Source organism: Papaver somniferum, chromosome 2 (assembly GCF_003573695.1).
Source record: "Papaver somniferum cultivar HN1 chromosome 2, ASM357369v1, whole genome shotgun sequence".
NCBI lineage: Eukaryota > Viridiplantae > Streptophyta > Magnoliopsida > Ranunculales > Papaveraceae > Papaver > Papaver somniferum.
Genome location: NC_039359.1, coordinates 103,916,251 through 103,935,430, shown reverse-complemented (window position 1 = coordinate 103,935,430; position 19,180 = coordinate 103,916,251). Strand labels below are relative to the sequence as shown.

At 34.6% G+C, this 19,180-nt stretch overlaps 1 protein-coding gene and 1 long non-coding RNA gene across 2 annotated transcripts; both read left to right on the top strand.

Annotated features, from left to right (window-relative positions):
* The first annotated feature begins 10,279 nt into the window (after positions 1-10,279).
* LOC113351708 (calcium-binding protein KRP1-like) lies at positions 10,280-10,633 on the top strand. The gene has a single exon (XM_026595646.1). The coding sequence runs from the start codon at positions 10,280-10,282 to the stop codon at positions 10,631-10,633; it is 354 nt and encodes a 117-aa protein (XP_026451431.1).
* A 26-nt stretch (positions 10,634-10,659) lies between these two features.
* On the top strand, positions 10,660-12,446 carry LOC113348650. Its single transcript, XR_003359746.1, has 2 exons — positions 10,660-11,496; positions 11,654-12,446. It is a non-coding gene; the product is annotated as an uncharacterized LOC113348650 (long non-coding RNA).
* Positions 12,447-19,180: the final 6,734 nt, after the last annotated feature.

Below are 19,180 nucleotides of genomic sequence, written 5' to 3'. Positions count from 1 at the left end.
GGGGGGGGGGGGGGTGGGGGGGTGGGATTGGGGGGGGGGGGGTAACGTACCTCCCCACATGCCATCCTAGTTATAATGTTTCCACCAATAACTTACCTGAAGATTGTGTTATTGTTTTTTGTGATGTCTATTTTGATCATAACTCTAACCTATCTGATATCATTTTGATCATGTAAAACAATACAAGGAGCTATCTCGAACGCAAGATCATCTCAGGGATAGCAAGGAATGCGAAAGAAGCAGAGCATTTGGCTATCCTTGAAATTGTTCTTTCGGCGAAAGAACAAGGAAAGCACAATGCATGTATTATCAGTGACGCAAAATTAGTCATATATTAGTTGGTTCAATAACTCTACTGTAAATAACTGCAAGTCAGTCACATATTTCTTTTAGGTTTATTAAATTTGAATTCTTAAACAAAAACTTCACCTATTTAACTGATATTGTAGCTAAACATTGTAAAACTTCTAAAATGAATGGCGAATAGTTTGGTATTACTCCAGAGTTTCTCGCTGAGCATGTGTAATCATTTTATGGTTTAATGAAGTATTTTTCCTAGCAAAAAAATAAATATTATTGCTAAACTGGACAAAGGAAGCGTTGATAGAGCATGGGTCATGTCTAGTTAAGTTACACAATAAAAGAACCCAAAAATATTTAATGATCATTTTAATCTTAAGCCAATCAACAACCTAAAAACTCCACGCCATCTCTCACTCTACGTCGAGAGTTGCGGTAACCTCCTCTCTCATTGGCCGGTGAAAAAAACCCTCGCTCCTGATTGGCTGAAAAGCAACTTATATCCCCTACATTTGTGGCCGTCAATTTTTAATAGAATTGGCTCGATCTGACGCTCTAAACGGAGTGATGGTTTAGCATATTTCTTACACCACGTTTACATGATTTTAATAAAATCTGGACCTTCGGATTGACCGCAAACAAAATGCCATATATATCGGATGCTAAAAGATCTACCAAAATCTTTGTGAAAAAAACGAGAAAAAAAACGTGGATTTCAATATAAAGAAAAAAAGAAACTCTTTGGAAAAAATCCGTGAATTTAATAGAAATAAAAATAGAGAACCAAGAATGAAATCTAAGAACTTCCCAAAATTCTAAGATTTGTTTCTTAACATAGGTTCTTGGGTATTTACGTATATGATGAATATATGCTTATAATACGTAGGCTACATTTTTAAACCGAAGAAAGATATATATATAACGACCACAAATATGTTAACATTATGTTTGGAAATATATAATCTTTGTCTAAAGATTTTTACTTGGATTAGATAGATAAAGATCTGTGAATTTGGAAATTTTAAGATTTCCTGGATTACAGTCCTTTAAATTTCCGTTAATACGTGAGCTGCCTGGAATAAGAAATGTATATACGGTAAATACAGGTCATGATAAGTACGAGAGTTTCTATAAAAATACTCTGTTCATATTCTCTCATCGCCTCCTCCTAGCTTGTTCCGATATCACCGTGCTGTAAGTTTTGCCCTTTTTTTCATGATTTGTTGGTCAGATTAATATTCATAATGGCAAATCACTTACGTGATGGTTTTATTTTTTTGGTGATGGTTTTATTTTTATTTTTTTTAACGCATGTTCTTACAGGTGAGGTATTTTCGTTCCATATGTCTCTTCTCGGTTCTAGATTTTCCTCTTTGTTATTCAGTTTTGATTAATTTTAGCTTTTTTCTCGAGAGTATTTTTGTCTTTTAAAGCAGGAATTTAATAAAAAAAATGTTATTGAAGAGAAATATTCAAAGTAATTCAATAATGAAAAGCTATTTTTAGGTTCCAGAAAAAAGTTCCAGAAAAATCTGTTTCTACGCGACACAAATGAGGTATTTGTAGAATCATTCATATATGCGTGTATATGTAGTATCTGTATCACATGTATCATCAAATTTTCTTAATATCTATTTCAGAGAGTTTGTTAAATTTTACTCAAGTATTTAGCTAATTTTGGAAGTTTCATTTTTATTTCTTGACATAGGGTATTTGGTAACAGTGTAAAACCCATTTCTGGGAGTTCTCTTGATGATTGCGAGGCACTAGTTGCATGGATTTTGATTACAGTAACACATCAGGTAAGGTCTGTCTTACTTTCATGGACTTCTTTTTTCATTTTGAGCTTATTTACATCATAATCATCATCTCTTTTTTCAACTCCGTTTCTTTTGTAACCAAACAAAAAAATTAAGGTTTCGGTCATCATGTTGTTATTTTTTATTGGCTTGCTGTTTTTTTTTCTTCGATGAATAGCTATTCATTATCTCAAATGTTTTTATTGTGAAATTATAAGATGGCTCAATTAGTGAATTAGTGATATTGGACTATCAATTAGAGAATCTTATGCACTTGATGGATGACCATATATGTACTGCAATGTCTAAACGTTATTATTTACAGACTCAAAATATATTTTTTCGAACCATTCTAATACACTTTTTATTAAGTGGGGATGAAGTAAGTAAGTAAGTAAGGAAGGGGCATGCATAGATTTGAACCAGTTATATTGAATATAACCCTATGGGTGAATGGAAAAATGTTGTTAATGATGTGATGGAAGGTAATGGAAAAGCTCTGATAATACTAATAGCAACATGTACAACTATCAAGACATAACATCAAGGTACATTTCTAGGAAGATACATGGCTTCATATAATTTGCTTACCTAATTTATTACACTATAGACAATGGGAAGTATTGGGTCTTTGATATTTGTATATAGATTTGTGTTGGAAATGTTGTTGATGATGTGATGGAAGGTAATGGAAAAGCTCCGATAATACTAATAGCAACAGGTACAGTTATCAAGGAACATAACATCAAGGTACATTTCTAGGAAGATGCATGGCTTCATATAATTTGCTTACCTAATTTATTACACTATAGACAATGGGAAGTATAGGGTCTTTGATATCTGTATATAGATTTGTGTTGGAAAAAAAACTTTGTTAAAGGTTTTGGCGTAAATGTCCCCTTCAAATTTTTGAGTTGATTTTCTATTGTGTTTTGCTGTAGAGATGGTGATCAAAGTCGGTAATTCATGTGCTTGATAGATATATATGTAGGTGATCTAAATATTTGCATGGTATATCTTTTGGAAAACGACAAAGAATATATCAATCCATGTAGTCAATATATAGGAGGTGGCTCTAAAGCGAGCAGTAATTTTTTTTATGTAAGGCATTGGATAATGTGCAGTATGCTAGGGCATAGATTTAAGAGTCTGGCTTTCTCCTTAACTAACATACTATTATTTATTTTTGTTTGGTTCAAAGTATTTTTATGAAGAAAAGGTTATTTTTTCCATCAATAATAATTTCTATTTGAACAATAAAAATTGAACATAGCAAGATGTTTCCGAGCAAATTTTTTTTCTCCTTTTCCTTGCGGCTTAGGTTTGTTTTTCCTAATTTAACTTTATTTTCTTCCATCCGCTATAATGTCGAAAGAATTCTGATTTCCTTATGTGAACATAAGACAACCTTACTTATGTTGGCAGGGAGAGACTATGGTAATTTATGAGGCTACGGCTAAAACTCCTGCTACAATATCTACTTAAGGTGTGGCTCAACTGACCTGAAAAAAATACTATAATGTTACTACTTGCGTGTGCGTGGTTATGAAATAACAAGGTGCAAACCCTACTTAGTATCACCATCACCGTTTTCTTTTTCGTGTATTTTGATCTCATCTTCTTTCTTGATTGTTTTTCTCTTGAACAACTTATAGTAGTAAGGTATAGTAAGATTTCAATGACATAATAGTAAGGTTTCAGTGACATAATTATTGTTGATATGAAAAGTTAATCTTAAAGTACCCAATAAGGTAAAAAAAATGGCGAGGACATATCAAGCTGCAGCTGGAAAACTAAAATATGATATAAAATAACTCTTCCCAATTCCTTCATCGGTAATTAATCAACTGAGCGGCATTTTTGTGTCTCTTATTGTCTTTTCAGATGGCTAAAATTGTAAGGAGATATCATAACGTTTTTCTGAAAACTGAGCAATATCCAAAAGGTTTCTTATATTTAGTTAATTATATGAATTGTTCTAGCTGATCCATAGGTGATAATTTGTTGTTGGTATTTCAGTTTGATACTTAAAGTGTTGTTGTTAAGGCTTGCATTATCAAAGATCATTTTGTGCAGGTATATGACATATTATGCAGTAAGAAACAAAAGAATGGGCTATTGCTTATTATAATATGTTTTTCTTTGGGGAAAATGTTACATTCATGAGATCAAAAATAGGCTTCGGGTACCCTGGATCAGAGTGTTATCCATGTTGTGACAGATTACCAAGAACAAAAGCTTCGTGATTTCTCAGAAGGCAAACTCTTTTACATTTGAAGCAACCACGGGATAATATAAGGGCATGGAAAGAATTCCTATGAGGTATTTTTTTGTTGCTATGTTAACTTAAATTGGTCTCATAAAAGTAATTTTTGTTTAGTTTAAGCGGCTTGATCCTTATTGGCAATTGAATGGAAATTGAATCCGGATCCTGATTGGCAGTTGAATCCAGTTTCTGTAGTAAGTGTGTATTCAAATTTCAACTGCCAATTCAGATAAGCAACTAGCTATCGCTTATTGTTCGTTTTTTTATTTGCAATAGTCGGGGCAAATCCTTTAATGTGTGCTCTTAAATCTAATACACCATGTTTGTGGAAATGGTATTTGCTGTCTTAGCTTAAATAGCAGAGCATATGGTTCCCAACCATAAAGTTGTGGGTTCGACTCCCGCAGATGGCACAACTATTTTAGTAGGATGAAAACCTTAGATACTTATAATGACAATATAAGCTCAAGTTCAATACATGCGTAGATTTAAAAAAAAGATTTTCATATATCATTTGCACCGATAGCAAAGGAATACTATCAATTAAACACATAATCGTCGCCTTTCCTATTTTGACAATTAACTAATGTAATCATTTGATGAAATATTCCAAGTTGTAGATAACCAAGGCATATAATGTAGATAACCAATCAGAGATGATACACACACCGTCAATTAAGTCTCGAGAATGCACCGAGTCTCACAGCCCTTGGGGGCCCACCGAAGGAAAATAGGTGGGTGGGGTTTGGGTTTGTCTCACTCGGTGCACATTGCGGTGCACTTTCCACGGTGAGTGTATACTTTTTGATAACCAATCTGTCAATTCATTTTTAGGATTGAAACTTAGGCCCAAAAAGTATAATCTAGATTCCAGATAATGTACTAATAAGTGCACTATGGGCACTGATGTTAAAAAGTTAAAAAGGGTGTTCTTTTCTTTCTTTCTGTATTTTTTTACAGACATTATCTATTGAATGGGTTCTGTGTTGTTAGCTAAATGAAAGCAAAAACGTTAAAAACTTTGTATGAAGGCGAGGAAACTTCTATCTGTGATGAAGAAGAGGGGAAAGAAGCGGGCTATATTTAAAAAGAAGCCTCCAAGTAAGTTTCTCAAAAAATGATTGGGAAAATTCTGAATTTCAGTTAAACTTTTGATAGATTACTTGAAACGGTGCATATGATGATCTTTTAATTAGCCTTTTCTCTTGCTCCATTTATTAGAGGACAGTTAACATCATTTCACAAATTTCTATTCGGTTTACGTTAGGGAGAAACTTTAGAAAGAAATAAAAGGTGAGGTAGAGAGGCAATACTATTTCTATCTCACAAAAGTGTATACACTCTCCAAAATAGTAGTTTCAAAAACGGCTACATGAATCAAAATAAGAAAATAAAATCATGGTGATCGACTCATGACGGAATAAAAAAAGCTGAGTGCATTTGCAGATGATTCAATTTGGCGCCTCTTGGGAGCTTTATGGACGAATTCATTGTTTTCTTGGTTATTAGAAACCTAAGGTGCCACACGTTGATATGTTTTATGAAAGATCCGTTCAGGACCTGCGTTGATATGTTTTCTTGGATTATGAGGTTTGCGATATTCAACAGATCCAAAAATCAAGCACCTGCGTTGAAGTCTTATTGATGTCGAAACTTTTGTGCCTTCACTGTGATCAACAAAATAGAAACCCTCGGTTGTTTTTCTGTAAAAAACGCCTAATCCACCTTGACCATACAAATATCTTTATAAATTTACCGTATATTTTTTATTTTATTTTTTGGTAATAAAAAAGTTCGCCATCTATAGGAGCGCGCATGGAAGGATCGTTTTCAACCAACCCACTTATGTATTTTGACGTTTCGGTGAAAACACAACACTAAGAATTATTACGTCCAGGTTATGCATAGTTACATTTGGTTTTGTACTCGAGCATAAATTCTACCCTTACATTTGGATCAACGTAATTTCATAATATCTAAATATAATAATAATTTTTCTTTAAAGTAAATGCAAGTTATAGGTACAACATAATATCGTTATAAATTAAGGATAAATTAAATTCAAGATGATATGAAACTTTTTAGTGATATAATACACTGTAAATACGAGATTATCGTGCAATTCTAGGTAGACATGTATTTAGTCAAGATAGGATTATCTTAAAATGAATACTTCCTACTGAAGAAGTTGCGTTTCTAATGCGTCATTTCATGAATTTTCTGAAGAAGGAGGCATAGGATAAATATTGCAGAATTTTTTGCATGAAGCCAAATGAGCAAAAGCTCCAAAACCCTTCTTTATACCTGGAGCATTAAGTGTTGTTTGTTAAACATGCTAAGGGCGCACTATGTGAAGCTGTAAAATGGGCTATAACAACTGAAGCTGGTATTATTTAACTTTGAAACATACTTGTAGCTGGTATTATAGATGTTGTTTCCAAGGGCCAATTCAACATAAACACAAATTCATCATTTTATTAGGGTTGTTATTTCTGATTTTTAACATTTTAGATCTTGGAAATGTTATTTGTTCCCAACGAAGAGAATAGTGTGGTAGGCATTCTTTCTAACGTAGGCAGGTAGGACTGGAAAAGTTTCATTTTGGGACTGGCGCAGGACGAAGCCCAACCTCACTCAAAGTGAGTGATTCTGATCGTACCCGATGCGTAGTACAAGTTATATAATTATAATAAGAGGTGTCTACCTGAACTGTGGTGATATACATTTATGAAAATAGTCTTTTAAATGAACCCATCAGAACTTCATAAAAAGTACGGTCTAATCTTAAAATTCGGTGAAGATGAAGTTCTGAATTATCTGAGAAGAAGCCAATATAAACATATATGAATCCAGAATAATCATAGAAGAATCATATATGTGAAATAATATGCAATATATCATGTATATAATATATGTGAAGTTTCAAATGATGCAACATAATAATATGCATATCATTTGGACCTCCATGTTTAACAAAAAAAAAGCCCATTATTTAAAACGATGCAACATATTAAAGTTTAGGATTTACAAATATTTGGTATTTCAATCTTCGATATCGATTTAAAGATGTTGCAATGCATCTGTACCACGGATGCGGGGAGAAGCCTCGCCACTCTAATAGACAATTTCCGCTGGACCCGATGTGTAGCACGGATTACACACTAGTGCAATAAACAAATACTCTTAAGCTAATGCAATTAACTAACGATATGAAAATGCTAATGAAGATGCGTGGGAGGGCTTTATTAGTTTTCTAAAGAAAACAATTTAGGGGGAACGGTGGGAAGTTCAGAGGGATATAAAAGACAAGAAATAAACATGTCTGCCGACGATTTCCATATCGTGCCTTCCTCCTCCATTCTTCAATCTTAATATCATATTTTGTAGTCAGGATCGTGTTGTTGTGCATCTCACAACGTTTACAAAGATATCCGCATAAAGATCTAGTAAGATCATCAACATCGTCATCAATCATCTTTTATCTTTAAATAATTTCTTGTTGGTGTCGTTGATGCTCCCTCGATCAGACCAACTCGTGTTTAAATAAGAAACTATGTCGGTTCAATCTTCCTGCCTAGCTTGGTTGATCAGACAATATATAGATTCATATTATTCGAACACAAGGGCAACTTCAACTGTAACTTTAAAATTTGATTCCAAGCATATATTTATTGGGGTAGGATCCGTTGACATGATTATATTGACATAATCCGTTGATATGGTTATAGTTTTTTTTACTGAACTCAAACGGCAAGGAATTTGAAGCTAATTTTTTGGTGACATGTTCTTCTTATAAGTCTCTACATTCCAACCAAAAATGAGAGCACTCCGAGCTGTATAAAACCGCCATCTACGATTATGTCAATATAACCATGTCAACGGATTATGTCAATATAAAACCACCATCTACGATTTTGAATATTAACCGTTGAAGATTAACGGTTGAAATTAAAATTTGTGGATGATGAAGTTTCGTATTTGGGAATACTCTCATTTTTGGTAGGAATGTGGAATTTTATATGAGGAACATGTCACCAAATAATTAACTTGATGGTGGGTTTGTTTGAATAATTCACCATTTCCAGGAATTTATAATCCCATGGGATTACACATTCTGGAATTCATATAAATTCCTTGTGTATTTGGTAACTCAACTAAAATTCGTAGGATTTATAAAGTTTTCTTGTATTAAAGTCTTTGTACCGTTTGTCATTACCCTAAAATCTTAAAATTGCATATATATGGGATTTAGAGTTAAAAAGAAGTGGGCCCATAAATCCCTTGATAAGTTTTCCAGCAAATCTTAGGGGGGAGGGGTCGGACTCCATATGGAGGATTTGCTGTAAAACTGAATCCCGTAAGAAACGTGATTCCAAGAATTCGGACAACCAAACGTACAAAAGGAAACGTAATTCTACCAAACTCCACCTTTAAAATTCTACATCCAAACTCACCATGAAATTCATTGCCGGTTAGACTCAGTAGAAAAAATGACGCTAAAATGTGAAAATTATATCAATATAACCATGTCAACGAATCACACCCCTTTATTTATATTCATTTATTTATGTTTTGACAGGTAGTATGCCTCGGATATAAGAGTCAGGCTACTAACCGGTTAGCCCTATCAGTTGAAAAGAGTTGTTAGGATATACTTTGACAACATCACGATCACCTCGGCGATCCTAAGACAAGCTCAGAACGATCTTCTTCAGCCACACAATCTACATCTTACTTTTCCGAGTAACTTTTAGTCATCCTCTGCCATCCACACGAAATGTTGCCTAACTACTCCTGCAGCCAGTCACATAGTAGAAGTACTCACTTTGAAATCCTTAAACCCGAAGTCTTCTGTTTCTGGCTATTTACTTGGAAGAACATGGGACTTTCCTTCAGGAAAAGAAATTTCAATGCAATAACGTCGTGTAAATTGGATAAAGACATCCGCAATACTTAAAAGCTGGACGGAATATAGCAATAAACCATTTAGACGGTGTTCAAAACGTTTTCCAATTTTCATAAAGCCTTTACGCGCAATCCAAAAGCTGTAAACAAACTCACCACCTGAATGCAAACAAGATTTAGAATTTGCATTATCCTCCTATATACAGCCATTCAGACCAGGACAACACTGCAGCTTGCTGTCTTTTTCCGTGATGTCTTTCTTATTAGGGCAAAATAGCAAGTAAACTGTCTTTTTCTGGAACTAAAAGGACTAGATTCCATGGACAGAATCGCTCGCTTGCTGGGTCGCATAAATTCCAAGCAAATCTACCAGCACTGGCCACTCATCAACCCTCACTAGAAAAGCCACTTTTGCCCAACAAAAAATCGGTTCAAAGTGTAAAACGAGAAAACAGATCACTCTACAGCTAAATATAGAGAGATCACTTTATGCATGATTTTCTCTATACGTGCCAAGAAAATACCCAGATCTTTTAAAAGGTCAATGAACCAAATTATACTCCGTCTCCCGGGTTAGTTCCGTCAGTTTTGACGAAATAAATGTATTTACGTCAAATTAAATAGTTAATATCTCACGCCTCGGGAAACGAATCGTCCAACAGTAGCAAAGGAAAGTGAAGGACAAAGAACGAACCATTCATTTTAACAACCTTTTTCCTCTTTTACCCTTTTGGGGACCTTCCAGGAAAGCCGTCAGTAATTGCAGGTTTGCAGCATTGTCGACGTAATTAACTGTCTTTGGGTTGGCACTTGGCATCCCATACCCTCTTTCCCATCTCTAGGCATCACTTTCCTTGAAATTGGATACCCTTTTTTCTCTCTTTCTATCTCCCTATTTATACCAATTCAACAGTCTTTACTCTTTATAATTCATCATCACTTCAACTCTTCAATCTCATTCTTCTCTGTGATTTATCTTCTTCTCTCTTTACAAAGATCTTAAAAAAAAATGGCAGGAACAAAGCCGGTTGATTTCCAAGATTATTTGCCAATCATGGCTGATAAATTAGGAGGAGAAGGTTTAATAGGTGAATTATGCAATGGGTTTCAATTATTAATGGATCAGGAAAAGGGTTTGATTACTTTTGAGAGTTTGAAAAGCAATTCAGCTCATTTAGGTTTACAGGGATTAAGCGATGACGAATTAAGGAGTATGTTAAGAGAAGGCGATATGGATGGTGATGGTGCTCTTAATCAGATGGAATTTTGTGTTCTTATGTTCAGATTAAGTCCTGATTTGATGGAAGAATCTGAAATCTGGCTAGAAGATGCTCTTCAACAAGAATTCAAACATCATGGGTAGTTCCATTTTGTTTTATTTTATTTTCTCTCCTGTTGATTGTTGTAATTGTTGAAATGAGGGAAAATCTACTGTCAGTCTGAGTTGCCATGAATGAACCTATGAGGGGTTTAGATTTGGTTACTTAATCTTGTTATATAATTAATCCAACACTAATTTTTTCGGTTTAATTTCTCTTGTCGTTCTTGATTCTAGTATAAAGTCCTAAAATCTCTCTGTTCATTAGTCAGCTAAGTATGCAAAAATTGTACCTTTTAGCCATGGAGAGTGGAGTCGGTGAGGAAACTGACTATGCCACATCCATTTTACTTATGTGAGAGAAATAAATCTGATGAAGTACTAAGGATAGGTAGTTCATAGCAAACGAGGTATTTGGAGAAATTAGATAATGAACATTCTGTTGAGACGAACCCATGATCCTTAAGTTTGAAAATATTACTAGCTGGTTTGAGTTGGCATCGCCGGGAGGAGACATAGAAACACGCCTGCCGAAGGAAATACGTTGTCTAAAAACTGCAGATGACAAGAAATATACAACCGTGGCGATGGAATATTGATATGCATAACCTTTATAAGCCGAGTGATGCCGTGATGCAAGTTTTAAGTATATGATCAGCACGAGCACATACACAAGGGATCGAGTTATAATTTGGAATTGGATCTTGCCCAAAATGAGGAGAGGGATAATTTTTTTTTTTGAAGCATTAAATTAATTAGGGATGGATGACAATTCAGAAGGTGCTAGGAAATTTGAAAGCATCGAACCAGAACTGAAATGGAAAGGCTTTGATGGAAAAGTTTATGTGCTGGGATCCTAAACTCAGTTACAAGTTTTAAGCAATGCACTGCAATCCAAGTGAACAATGGTAATAGAATTTTGTTTTGGAAAGATAAGTGGCTTAATGGTCAGGGCCCTAAGCTTATGTTTTTTGCTCTTTTCAAGATCACTAACAAGAAGGATGCTACACTACAAGGTATGTTGGTTCTCAGTGATAATAATAATTGGTATTTTGCATTATGCAGGTTACTAAAAGAGCAGGAAATTGAAGATGTGGCTCATCTTTTGAATTTGCTTCCTGATATTGATAGAGACAGTGGCCGTGATCAAAGGGTTTGGCAGGCGAGGACAAAAGGTTTTTCTGTGGCATAATGTTATAAAGCCTTAGAAGATGATGGTCTCTTGAGGTTTTCGTACAAGTCTGTTTGGAATCCCAGAATTCATCAGAAGGTGGCATTCTTTGTACGGACATTGTGTTACAATGCTGCTCCTACTTTGCATTCTAATTTATATAGGAATAATATCATGGTAAATGGTTGCCTATTATGCAAGAAGTCAGCTGAATCAAACCAGCATATCTTTCTTCATTGTGAAACTACCAGGTCAGTGTAGTTTTACTTCTTGAATTTTTATAAATTGCAGTGGTTTTTTCATGATTCAGTAAGAAGTAACATCTGGGAATGGAGAAAGAAAAAATGCGAGAATAGTTCAATCAAAAACAAAATTTGGGATTTGTTTTCTTTTGCTATTTGTTGGGCTATGTGGAATGAGGGGAATGCAAGACTGTTTAATGGGCAATATAAAACTCAAGAGGAATTGATTGATAGTGTGAAGATCAGTATTTTTAATTGTTGTTTTGGAACATACATCTTTGGAAACATTTCTATAAACTCTGTCTTGAATAACTGGGAAGATGTTACCGCTTAGTTGGGTAGATAGCTTATTTTTCTTGATAGCTTGTTGGTTTTTATTTTTGGGTTCTCTCTTTTGATTTTTTTGGTTGTGCTCTATTGAGTATGGTCTTGTTTTTCTTTTTCATTTTTTTTTCTTTTCAGCTGCTCACTTCCTTAGTTGAATGCTGATTTTTATCAAGAATACTACCCTTTTTGAGTAAAAATAAAAAAACAGAAATGGAAGACAGGGAACGATTTGGTGGATATGTTACATTTCAGGCGGTCTCCAACCAGCACGGGGTATTAGTCCTGATCCTAAATCCAAGTTGCATTTTAGATTTCATCCAGCGTACCCTGTGACCGATGTCCATCTCAAAGACGTCGAAACGGCTGCCTATCACTATGAAAGGTTGTGTCTCTTCATGATCCAAGAAAAAACCACATAATAAAAAACCATACAACTCCATGAATCCAATACAAAATTGCAATTGAAAACTCATCCGTACAACAAGAGATGGTAACTTTTGACCTATTTTCTTCAGACGTGTATCGATTCCTCGATTCGGTCCTTCTCCCGCACATAAGAACCAGCATCGAGTGAAACTAAGCTTTCAAAATATTGTTTAACTCTTCTCAAGTAACTTAAGCTTCGGGTGTACGGTTTTCTGACAGTTCCGAACTTAGGGTCATAATAATAATTTTTTTTGATGGAAAAAGCGGTTTTAGAAAACCCCTAAATTTATTTGTTAAATTATCACATTCAAATTGAGGTTTGGATTTTTACATAACAGTGGTAGATAAATATACCCTCATGTTTCATCATAATACATTGTACACTGATACAACCAATCTACGATGTGAATTCTTTGATCTACATGCAACCAAGAAAAATGGAAAAAACTAATATGAGAAAGAGTATTTTGATTATTCTTCAACCAGTTAGAGACTTCTTCTTCGATAAGATAAAATTCGTTGTAGAAAGAGTTCCGCTAATCATTGAAATCATGATCCATTCTGATAGCCATTGATCTTCTTTCTGTAGAGCTTGATCATTGTCACTTCGGAATTGATCGTCTTTAAATATATGCTTGAATCTCTCATCGGGTTTTAGTATAAGAGCCCAAATACTATAATAAAACACACTAATGGCGATTAGAATTGAAAGGCATAAAATAGCCATTCATAAGAACAAAAATTGAAAAGAAAATTCTAAAACCTAAATCCCGAAGTGATTTTTATTGAAAGCAAGAAAAGTTAATTATACAATTGCAAGCCCAAATTTACTAGGAAAATCTGATATATCATATAAAATCCTAGTAAATCTAGGTTTGAAGAAGAAGATTGGAAGGAAAAAAAAAACTAGGATAGTTTTTAGAAAAAACGGTTATGTAGAGGATTTAGGAGAGAGAGATTCAAGTTAATAAAAAAGAAAATCATTATTTATCTCAATTAGAATCCTGGCTAGTTTGGGGCCTATCGATAGAAGACAAAAAAAAATATTTTGAAATAAAATGGATAACCCCTTGTCTAACTATTTTACTTAATGGCAAAATTACCTGATTAATTAGTGCTAATTTGGGTGATTAAGTTAATCCTGAAATCAACTATCATTAATCCATCATCAAAACCTGAATTTCTTTTGATTTTTTTAAAGAATGTCGGCCCATAATCGATTTATGTTAGTACGGTAGTAAACCGATTCGTGGTTGAGTTTTTTCAATTGACGAAGAAAACCTAGAATCGGTTTTTGTTAATGTCCACCTAAACCGACTGTGAGAAAAGGAGCTTATAAATGTCCACATTATGCCATACTTTCATAAACAAAATATTCATTACATAGTTTTGGAAATTAGTGCGTTACATATACATGACAATTCAGTATGCGAGATCTAGAATGCGACACATCAAATGTTTGTCAATGAACCTCCAAGCATGACGGCACAACACCATAAATTCCTTACGGTGAATGAACTTTTTTTCCCGTTGTGAATTCTCCATAGGTCGTTGATTTTTCCATATGCAATTGAATGAATTATTACATGTTAGTATGCAAACATTACACGATCACATGCGTATAAAAATATCGAATTACTCACTTTTTCAATATGAAGAGCTTGTGGATGATGGTCGTTCACCATTTTGCTAATTTAACATACTCTCGTATGGAGATTTTTATGTATTGAAATCGAAAAGCTAAGTCTTTCGATTTGCAGTTTTTTGGATTTGTGGTGCGCTCATAATAGAACTCTTTAACCCTCATCCAAAACATTGAATATAATTCTTCGGGACGTTCTTGGAAGGTGGGGATGAACGATTTCACGAGTTGTATGTATTCTTCCGGATCCCATTCCATTTTCTTGGCTCATGGTGTGATGTGGGAGTTGCTCAAAGAGGTTGTATTTATATAAATAAGGACTCAACGACTATTATTTTTTAGATCAATTCACACAATCGGATTTTACAAATGTCCCGATAGATCGATTCTTACCTAGCAAAATCATATTAAATCTACCTCGCCACGATCGGTTTTAAAACTGCGCATGTAATCCGATTCTTGGCAAAAAAAAATAGTTACAGAAAAATGCCAATTTTCCTTACAAGAATCGAATTACATGGAATGCACACATAGACCGATTCTGAAGGTAGTCAAAATTCTGGATTTTTTGTTTTTCAGAGTCGGTCTTTAATAGTATCTTTATAAACCGATTCTGAACACTTACAAACCAGGTGAACGAAATTTTCAGAATCGGTTTGTATGGTGCACCCTCAAAACCCAATTCTGAAATTGTATTACTGGAAAAATGGTAGAATCAGATTTTATATATTTACATGTAAACCGATTGTGACAGAAAAAATTGCCAGAATCCCATAATTTTGTCATAGAAATTGTAGTTGGTTCTAAGAAAACACAAGCAATTTTCAAAACAAACCAGATTCAGTCATTCATAAACTACAGAACATAACCAAACATAATTCGACAATAAGTTTAAAACATAAGTTTTGACTCCATAATTATCCATAGTTAAAGAAATAAGTTTGGAAAACAAAGACACCATTCATTCATCAACATCTTCATCACCATGAACATCCCCACCACGACCACGACCACGTCCACGACCACCTCGTCCTTGTTTAGAAAGTTGGGAGCTGCTCGGTTCACCTTGAGTCTTCCTTTTTGCAATGACTTTCTTCATGTTTTTCTTTCGCTCCTCCATCACCGCTTCCCCAAACTTTGCACCCGCTTCTACATCTTCGAGACTGTTCAACTCATCAATCCGCTTTTCATTGTCCTTAACATTTTTCCTTCCCGGACCTGAACCTCATACCAGTACGTGTACCGGTATGCGTACAAGGTTCCCGGACTTTCTCAAAACCAACCAGTACGTCTACGGATATGCAAATAATGGTTCCCGTACTTGGATTACATATATGCAAGTACGCATACTATGCTTAAATCCAATTGTTCTAAACTCTCATTTCAACCATTGAAACATTCTTGGAAGACGACAATAGCTGTCTCACACAAACTATTAGCTTCAAAGCAATTTTCAAGTGATCGAATGATCAATACCAAACATTCCGAGTCTACATCAAATGACTGTCTCACACAAATCATGTAAGGTGTTACAAGGCGATTTTCACATGATCATCTTTTGACTTTTATCAAGAATATAAGATGAACTTGGTTAAAACGAAAGCTTACCAACACATATTTCGAAAAATATGTAAGCGACTTAAAATCAGCTCGAAATATCAAATGTGCATAATTTAAGTCTATATAGCTATACGAATTTTGTCTCAAAGAGGATATAGAGTACATAGACTTTTGAGTGATAGATGAGTTCGAGTCTCCACATACCTTTTGTTGATGAAGTTCCACAAGCTCCCCTTAGTAGTTCTTCGTCTTCAATCGATGAACACCGTGAAGACTAATGCTCAAGTACACTTTTTATCCTAAGTCGAGACTTAGCTATAAGTAGACTAGAAATCAATACTTATAGTTTTAGCAACTAAACTTGACAAATAATCTTGAGATAGCAACGCTTGCGAGTTCGACCGGGCAGTGCTCTAACACTATGTACTAGTGAACAATTCATCTAGGAGCTTGAGTTCAACAAAATGTACAAAATACTTGGAATTTTGCAACCAACATTGTTCTAATTAAATATCGTATATAAATATACAGAAATGCTTAGTATATATGTAAGCAGAGAGGCGTAGGTGCCCATCAGCTTTAAATGTCTCTACTATTTTCATAATGAAGGCACATAAATATAGGGTTTTATGGTTTTATACCTGAACCAAAAACCACCATCAACAGATACAAGACAGTGTTATTAGTCTTACAAATTGGGAAAACTGTTATAAGTCTGAGCCCGTGTTACATGTACTCGTACAAGTAGCGAAGTTGCTATATGTCGACTTAATTTTTGGTACGCATATCCTTATGCACATCCTGAAAAACTCAGTTTAACTCGTGAAGCGGATCGGTACGCATACCACTATACAAACCGTAAAGGAACTATGGTCACGGAACCGGTTTGGTATCCATACCGCTATACGTACCAAAATAGTTTTGTGTTCCAGAACTTGGTTGTGTATACATACCGGTACACATACCAAAATAGTTTTGTGGACTCCGGAACCGGTCATGATCTTAAGGTACGTATACCTAAATAGTTTTATGAACTCTGGAACTTGGTTTGACTTAATAGTTTACAAAACGGTACACGTACTATGACTGACCTTGACTCACGAACAACTATGGTATTTTTACTTTGTGCATCTACTAACCATGTCGATTATCTTCTAGTGCAATAAAATTATTTCTACCAGATAATTATCATTTGATTGATTCTCTGAAAACAGTAGACTTATTTGATCACATGATTATGACTCAAGGTTAATGTCTTAAGTGTTTCTGAAAATAAGTATTAAAATTTTAACTTCAAATCGTCTAGTTTCGGCTAACCACCTTGAACATAGTCTTTATACATGGTTCGGTTACTGTTTTACCTAACTATAGTCTTTATCTTGTTTATGTAAATCAGATTCAAAGATTCATCTAATGGTGGATATTGATTGCTTGATCCCAAAGTTGTCTTAGCTTAAACCGAAAAAAACCTATGCTTTGAATGTCTATAAAAGGGGAACTTCAAGCAAGTGAGATCTTTGAATATCGACACTACTTTTTGTGTGTCCTAGTTGTAACTAGAGTCGTCCTCTTCCTAACCCTTTTAGGGTTTAGCGACTACAAATATTTCACAGGGATTCGTGAAGCCATGTCCAGTTATATTTTCTTGATAACTCGAGTATCCCGATCTTGATCAATTGTTGAGTTGCTCACTTGATCAAGATAGATAAAAATCATCAAAGTTCTCTTCGTCTCAAAGTTTGTTGATTCGACAAGTTTTATATGTGTGAGGTAAATAATAAACTAGGTTGCAATTCGGATTGCATAAGTCTAGATTTTGGGGTTAGCTAGACTTTGTCTATTGCTATCGATTTCCAAACCACCTTGATCAGAATCTTTTTGATCGTAAATGAAATCATATATAGGTTTAATCTGTGGGAGGCATATTGGTTTAAAGTATTCAATTGAGTTGAAGCAACTCATAGTTGGTGTGACGTCAGCTAAGGGAATCAATTGCATGGAGTCCTACTGGGATTCAAGAGGTGTAAGGAGCGCGACTGTAGCTTAATCATTGGGAAACTCGATTAGGGATCAATTACATTCTAGTCCGAAGTTAATTGGTAGTAGGATAGTGTCTATAGCGGCTTAATACAGTTTGGTATTCAATCTGGACTAGGTCCCGTGGTTTTTCTGCATTTATGGTTTCCTCATTAACAAAACTTCTGGTGTCTGTGATATTTCTTTTTCTGCATTGTATTGTTTATCTTTATAATTGAAATATCACAGGTTGTGCGTTAATCAATCATAGTAGATACATCCGACCTAGTTTATTGGATACGACTTGATTGATTCTTGTACATTGGTCTTTGGTACCGTCCAAGTAATCTCTTTGTAATTAGGTTAACATATTTGATTCTGTAAACGTTCTAATTTCAATAGAGAGAGAGATAACTTTAGATATTATTCCTTTATTAAGTTGAACTTTCGAAGTTGTATTGAGTTTGTCCATACAGATTGCCTAAGAAAAAGTTGGCGGTGTATTTTGGTACCCCTGCGTTTTCAATTGGTATCAGAGCAGGAAAACACGTTAAGAAATAATAAGTGTGTTTGAAGCAGTTTAACTATATGGATATGAGTAAAAATCTCTAATTAACGTTGCACCAGTTCAAAAGAAACTATTTTTTATGGATTCTGTAGAAGAGTCTATTTTTTCAAACTCTCTTAGAGACGGACTGTTTAGTATGTCTCCATATTGATAAGTATCATCCCTATTATTTTACTGATGAGTCTGACTAAAGAGTAGAAAGGGAAGCAGTCACAGAAAGTTCTGAGATTTTCAAACGTATAGAATTTCAGTCATATGAGGTCATTCGGATGAAATACAAAGTCAATACTCTTATTGGTATTATTTCTGAACATGGTTCCAAAACAAGGATTTCTCTTGAAGAACATGCCAAAGTGAAATCGAAAATTCTTTCACGTGAAGCTGAACTTAAAGACAATGCCTTAGAGATCGAACGATTGTCGAGTAAGAACACTACTCCACGTTACGATAGTGAATCTAAAAAACTACCATGAATACAGTCATTATACAAAGCGATGAGTTGGTAAAAGCATGAACGCCTGTTGTTCATGATATGCTAACAAAATCACAGTCAGAAAATGATAAACAAAGTACTATTACTTTGATAAGAGATCATCAGTTAAAATTCTCTGATCAAGAAAAAATTGTGTATCTAAAGAGG

Excerpts from the sequence above, each read along its gene's own strand:
- LOC113351708 (XM_026595646.1), top strand. The coding sequence starts at position 10,280 with ATGGCAGGAACAAAGCCGGTTGATTTCCAAGATTATTTGCCAATCATG.